Source organism: Oryctolagus cuniculus, chromosome 11, assembly GCF_964237555.1.
Source record: "Oryctolagus cuniculus chromosome 11, mOryCun1.1, whole genome shotgun sequence".
NCBI classification, from domain to species: Eukaryota; Metazoa; Chordata; class Mammalia; order Lagomorpha; family Leporidae; genus Oryctolagus; species Oryctolagus cuniculus.
This window is the reverse complement of record NC_091442.1, coordinates 23,383,671-23,390,880: the sequence shown is the minus strand read 5'-3', so window position 1 is coordinate 23,390,880 and position 7,210 is coordinate 23,383,671. Positions and strand designations below refer to the sequence as shown.

General features: G+C 46.3%; 1 protein-coding gene across 25 annotated transcripts in view; it reads right to left on the bottom strand.

Moving 5' to 3' along the window:
• Nucleotides 1-1,367: 1,367 nt before the first annotated feature.
• The window catches only part of NCOA6 (nuclear receptor coactivator 6), a 104,188-nt gene continuing 98,345 nt past the window's right edge, over nt 1,368-7,210 (bottom strand). For all 25 annotated transcript variants that reach the window (XR_011379932.1, XR_011379934.1, XR_011379935.1 and 22 more), the window contains one exon: nt 1,368-1,940. Coding sequence is in view for 20 of the 25 variants with exons in the window: in XM_051846159.2 (XP_051702119.1) it covers nt 1,897-1,940 (44 nt within the window). In the remaining 5 variants the exon portion in view is untranslated. The remainder of the gene's footprint in view (nt 1,941-7,210) is intronic.

Sequence of the window (7,210 nt, the reverse complement as noted above, 5' to 3'; positions counted from 1 at the left end):
GCCTAAATACTTGGGCCATCTTCCACTGCTTTTCCTAGGCCACCAGCAGGGAGCTGGATTGGAAGTGAACAGCCAGGACATGAACTGGCACCAATATGGGATGCCAGCATCAAAGTGGCAGCTTTACTGGCTATACCACAACGCTGGCCCTTTGCAAAGTTTTTGAAATCTATGCATAATTTTTTTTTGACAGGCAGAGTGGACAGTGAGAGAGAGAGAGAGAAAGGTCTTCCTTTGCCGTTGGTTCACCCTCCAATGGCTTCCGTGGCTGGCGTGCTGCGGCTGGCGTATCACGCTGATCTAAAGCCAGGAGCCAGGTGCTTTTCCTGGTCTCCCATGCAGGTGCAGGGCCCAAGGACTTGGGCCATCCTCCACTGCACTCCCGGGCCATAGCAGAGAGCTGGCCTGGAAGAGGGGCAACCGGGACAGAATCCGGCGCCCCGACCGGGACTAGAACCTGGTGTGCCGGCGCCGCAAGGCGGAGGATTAGCCTAGTGAGCCACGGCACCGGCATAATTTTTTAAATGTTAATTTTCCATGAACTTTCTGAGGATTCCTTGTATAAGTCTAGTCCTAGAGGCAACAGCAGGAGGCTGCAGCCCAGGCTGAGACAAGGACAGGGCGCTAAGGCACTGAAGTTCTCTGAAGGTTGGGGGAGGAGAGGGACAGAGCAGATTATTTTGGATTCTGTACAAATTTAAGTAAGAATTGAACTAGGAACAGGAAAATCCTAGGCATGCTGATGAGGAATCACCTCTAGGTACAGTGCACTTGATAAACAGGGCAAAGAGTAGGATACTGTGAATGTCTCAAGTCTTTCCCACAAAATGACCCATTTTAATCTGAGAGCTGCCCCATCTAAACACAGAAACAGACTAAAGGTGGAGACCTGACCTACCTGAGCTAGCATCTTGACGCTGGCACAGTCCTGCCGATCAGCCTTGCCTAGCTCCTGAACGGAGCCGATGTAAAACACAGTTGTTTTGGAGCAATCAATTATGTACACGCAGAAGCAGACTTATAATGGGGAGAACAGGTCCCATCTGCGTTGCTGACAGCTTCTGGTCCCTAAAAAAACCCCTGTGACCTTTGATGCTCTAAATTGATTTTGTTATTTGCAACCAAAAGAAATTAGACCAAGATATACCACACTACCTGTACTGTGCTGAATAGGGCTAGTTTTTCAAAGGCAAGAGTAAGCTGAAGAGCAAGTGTGTGCATTTTCCTCAACTTGCCAGGTGAGCAGCTCAGGTGCAATGGGACCGGATGGGAATCTAACGCTCAAAGAAGGCGGTGTTTACTAATTTATGGTCCAGTCCAGAGGGCTTGCTCACCCAATAACCCCTTATCAATAACATAGCTTTATGTTCTATGACAATGACATTTATTGAACACATTCAGTATTTCACATTGTACAAATCCTTAGATTCTCTTTATTCACTGGTCCATTTCTACAACAAATACATCCAAAACACTATATAATAAAATTATTTACAACGTTTCCAAATGAGAAGATTGCTTTTGCCCCCACTACTGCTATTCACACACAGTACACTTCCACAGCACAATACATCATTAAAAGACCTAAAAATGCTCACCCTGTACTCTAGGCTGCTTAGGAAATGTGAAAACTAATAACATTTATAATGGTATTAGCTCCTCACAATACATGGCAACATTTTAGAAACCTTGAACTTCATCTTGCAACACCAAAAGGGCTCAACAACCCTGCTTTCCCCCATTGCACTTTATGAAACAGGCTGCAGGGACTAGGAAAAGGGCCACATTATTAAAAGGACTAACTGTACAGAAATGGATTTAAAAAAGTCACAGCTCAAAGTTGCTCTTTGTAAAATTCACACACATTTACAAGTATCAAGTCGCCGTCCAGCTTGTTTACTTGGATTTTCTTCGCTTAGATTGCACCGCACTGGTTACATCTGTGGAGAGAAAGAAGGGACCTGTTCAGCTGAAGCAGCTTTTTTTTTTTTTTTTTTTTTTTTTTTTAAGATTTATTTATTTATTTGAAAGAGCTACACAGAGAGGAGAGGCGGAGAGGCGGAGAGGCAGAGAGAGAGAGAGAGAGAGAGGGAGGGAGGGAGGGAGGGAGGGAGGTCTTCCATCCTCTGGTTCACTCCCCAAATGGCCTCAATGACCGGAGCTGTGCCGATCTGAAGCCAGGAGCCAGGAGCCTCTTCTGGGTTTCCCATATGGGTGCAGGGGCCCAAAGACTTGGGCCATCTTCTACTGTTTTCCCAGGCCATAGCAGAGAGCTGGATCAGAAGTGGAGCAGCCGGGACTCAAACCGGCGCCCATATGGGATGCCGGCACTGCGGTGGCGGCCTTACCCGCTATGCCACAGCGCTGGCCCCTTGAGGCAACTCTTTACAGCAATGCCCTAAGGCCGTCCACAACAGCGAGCAGGAACCTAACCCTTTTAGACTCTGAATCCATCTAAGGGGCACTCAGTGCAGAGGGTGTCACAGGCTTGGTGAGAAGAGACTGTGGCTCACTAGGGCCTAGCAAGTGAAGAAATGCAATACTGGTGAGAAAAGTGGAGTGGAGAGAGCCTTTTAAGTTGCACAACTGACCCCATGATCTGTCTCACCGGTTCCCATCAACCAGAACAGTGTGGATAGATAAAAATGATGGTACATTTGATGAGAAATCAATGAATGATGCCACATGTGAGTAAATCAGCTAGGAAAACCAGCCTTTGGAACCCTTTTGCAGCCAAGGTTTTTTTGTTTTGTTTTGTTTTTGAGCGACAGAGTGGGAGAGAGAGAAAGCATGAGCAAGCAAGACACAGAGATATCTTCCATGCTGGTTCACTCCCAAAATATCCACAACAGCTATGTCCGAACCAGGCCAAAGCCAGGAGCTGGGAACTCAATCCCAGGTATCCCACGTGGGTAGCAGAGATCCAGTTATTTGAACCAGCACCTGCTGCCTCCCAGGGTATATATTAGCAGGAAGCTGGAATCAGAAGCAGAGCCAGGGCTCGAACTCAGGCACTTTGAAATGGGACATGGATGTTCCTAGTGGCATCGTAACCCCTGTGCTAAAGGCCTGCCCCCAAGCCATTGTTTTGAAGTAAGGAACTCTGTTTTGTCATACTATGTCAAAGTCACGAATCAACATGCCCATGGACTTTGGTCAGCAAGTGTCAACAGTGGCCTAGCCAGGTGCAGCTAAGCTACGGACGCATCCAGGCAAGGACACACATGAAGGACGAGCAATGGCCTGGTCTCCCTCAGGGAAACCCTGGGTGATGCATAACAGGGTCACAGTGGCCAAAAGGGAAGCACTGTGCTTTCATTCCTTTCATTTCTCTTGTACTATCGATGTTTAAGTCAATCAATTTAATTTTATCCCATATTTAGACCATATTTCTCAAAAGCTTCACACAAAGTTCTTTTATGGCAGAGTATAATGAATAGCTTAAAGCTCTCCAAATGTAAACATTTCTTTAAGATCTCAAATTTTTTTAAAGAAACATTTATTTATTTACTTGAAAGGCAGAGTGAGAAAGAGAGGAGAGGGAAAGAGAGAAAAGGAGAGGATGAGCTCCCCTATCCCTTTGTTTATTCCTCAAAGGACACAATGGCTGGGGTTGGGAGTGGGATGCAGGGGGCGGAGCTGAGAGCAAGAAATGCAACCTGGTTCTCCCACGTGGGAGGCAGTAACCCATCACCTGCTGCCTTGCAGGGTCTAAACTGGCAGGAAGCTGGAATCCGGAGCTGGAGTTGGGAATTAACTCGGTTCTCTGATGTGGGACTCACATCTTAACCACTAGGCTAAATGCCCACTTCATACTCTACTGACTTTAAAAAGTCATGGTTATTTTTCATGCTGTTCTACAGTGAAAAAAATTTAAAAAATATTTCTCATCAAACAAGGAAAACATGCTTCTTTCTGTTAATAGAAGCAGATTTATTTATCTCATCTCTAAGAAAGTAGGCTGAACTTTTTTTTTCTCATTTTATTTGAAAGGCAGAGAGAGAGAGAGAGAGAGAGAGAGAGAGAGAGAGAGAGAAAGGAAGGGGAAAGAGATTGCCCTTCTATCTGCTGGTTCAGCCCCCAAATGCCTGTAACGACCCGAGTTGGACCAGGTCAGAGCTGGGGTGACAGAAGCCTAAGTACCTGAGATGGTACCTGCCCAGTCTCCCAGGATGCATGCAAGTGCAGGAGTCGGAACTTGCACGAAGCACTCTGATATGGGATGCGGGCATCCCTAGCAACGACTTAACTGCTGTGCCCAACACCTGCTCCAGGCTGAATTTTCTGATGGTATATGTTAAGTTCAATATTTTAGGTACCTTTTCTTCTGTCATAATATTTTGAGAACCCAGGCCCCTAAAATATGTAGATGCAAAAAGCAAAAATTATATTACTCTGTTACTGCCAAGGAATAGGCCTATATGACTTTCCCAGAGGTGACCTGTACAGTATTTTTAGGTTTCTGTTGGTGGACATTTCAATATATGCAAGGGTAATTCAAAAAGTTCATGGGAAGTGGAATGTAAAAGTGTTTCTTTTATTCAAAAAAATTTTTAAAAATTTATTTGAAAGAGAGAGGGAGAGGAAAGAGGAGGGTGATCTTTCATCCGCAGGTTCACTCCCCAGGTGGCTGCAACAGTCAGGGCTTGGGCCAAGCTGAAGTCAGGAATTCTACCTTAGAGCCCTACATGGGCAGCAGGGGTCCAAGTACCTGGGCCATCTTCTGCTGCCTTTCCAGATGCACTAGCAGGGAGCCGGAACGGAAGCAGAGTAGCCGTGGCTCAAACCGGCACTCTGATATGGTGTGCTGGCATCACAAGTGGTGGCTTAACTTGCTGCTCTACAATGCTGGTCCCTGGTGCAACAGCTTTTGAAATCAAGGCATACTTGTGCATCTTCTTACTGGGAGGTCATATTGCCTGTCATGTGGTAAGACCCACCTCTGATCTAACCCATCAGTCTTACTAGTCAGAGGAGTTAATCTGACAGGATGTTGGTAATGGTGTTATTTTAATTTATATAAATGAACTAAGAGGTTCACACAGCCCATGACACTCCCTATAATTTAACTGTTTATGTCTTGCCCTCTTAGCTTCATTTTCACTGTAGCAAAACTTGTCATTTCTACTAAAAAAGATAAAGGATTTTATCTTGGCAGTCTTTATTCTTAGAAAAATATCCATTAATTGGGTCAGCTTTGGAAACTTGTTTTTGATATGGAAGATGAAGTGATGAGTCTGAGAAACTTGCACGTGGCTGGGAACGAGGCAGGGAGTAGACAGAGAAGCAAAGCCACTAAGGCTCCCCCTCCTTCCTCGCCTGTTCCCATCTGTCAGTGCTGCTGAGCGCCCAGTGCACTGGCAGGCTCCTCAGGGATGAATCAATGAGGGGGCTTCCAGAAAACAACGGATCCCTGCTGGAAACAGACAAGGAAAATCACCTTTCGGATACTGGGGCAGGGGGAGCAGTGGTGAAAGATATGCTTTTATAGTTCCAAGGGGGGAAATACACATTTTAAACTAATTTTACAGTCTCTGTCGTCTTCCTCAGCTAAATGTAGCAAATCTGGGTCACAGAGCAAAGTCACTTTTCATTCTTAAGTCCAAAAAGATGAGTTTTAAAATTTCTGTGGCTCAATTTTGTGCTACCTTCAAAACGAGACTGCTCAACCACTCCAATGAACACAATGAGAGAATCGAGAGGCAAAGCATTGTGGGGAAGTGTTGGCATGCCCACATGTCGGAGTGCCCAATGGCACAGTTAGCACACATGTTCTGGTACAGTTCCTGAAGGCTGTCTGGCCTATCTGTGGATAATCCTCCCATTGCCCACAATCACCACTGCACTGCCCAAATTAAAAGACTAACACTGGCGCCGTGGCTCAATAGGCTAATCCTCTGCCTTACGGCACCGGCACACCAGGTTCTAGTCCTGGTCAGAACGCTGGATTCTGTCCCGGCTGCCCCTCTTCCAGGCCAGCTCTCTGCTATGGCCTGGGAGTGCAGTGGAGGATGGCCCAAGTCCTTGGGCCCTGCACCCACATGGGAGACCAGGAGAAACACCTGGCTCCTGCCTTCGGATCAGCGTGATGCGCCGGCCGCAGCGCGCCAGCCACTGGAGAGTGAACCAATGGCAAAAGGAAGACCTTTCTCTCTCTCTCTCTCACTGTCCACTCTGCCTATAAAAACAAAACCAAAACAACTAATAACAACCATCCCCCGCAACATAACTGCTAAAATTTTCTTCAGCTTTTTAATCCTTAAAGATCTGACAAAGTTAGTGTCTTCACAAATATACAAACAATTCAAAGACTAGTAGTACTGTCAGATAATTTATATTCATGTTTCAGAACCAAGTAGCTGGTAAAGAACTGGGTCAGTAATGGTCATTCTGGTGGGTATATATATTTATTTGAGGGTTCTACGAAAATCTGAGGGAAATGAAATTAAAAGATAAGGTTAGAGGTGGGCATGTCCTATAGTCAAGATGCCAGTTAAAATGCTCAAATCCCATTCTAAAGCACATGGGTGTGATTCCCAGTTCAGGCTCCCAATTCTAGCTTCCTATCAATGAACACCCTGGGACAGCAGGTGTTGGCTCAAATGCCACCCACATGGGATACTTGGATTGAATTTCCAGCTCCTGACTTCAGCCTGGCTGGGCCACTGGAGGTATCTGAGAAATGACTCAGAGGATGTGAGCTCCGTCTCTGTCTCTCTGCCTCTTGAATTTAAATTTTATTTATTTATTTATTTTTATTTTTGACAGGCAGAGTGGACAGTGAGAGAGAGACAGAGAGAAAGGTCTTCCTTTGCCGTTGGTTCACCCTCCAATGGCCGCCGCGGCCGGGGCACCGTGCTGATCCGAAGCCAGGGGCCAGGTGCTTCTCCTGGTCTCCCATGCAGGTGCAGGGCCCAAGCACTTAGGCCATCCTCCACTGCACTCCTGGGCCACAGCAGAGGGCTGGCCTGGAAGAGGGGCAACCGGGACAGAATCCGGAGCCCCAACCGGGACTAGAACCCGGGGTGCTGGCGCCGCAAGGTGGAGGATTAGCCTGTTGAGCCGCGACGCCGGCCGCCTCTTGAATTTAAAAAAAAAAAAAAAATCCTATGGGCTTTACCTTCCAAATTTTAGAAACTGTCTTGCTCTTACTCACTTTGTGTGCTCTTACTACTTCTACTTAAAATGTCTATGTAATTGTAAAAAATTC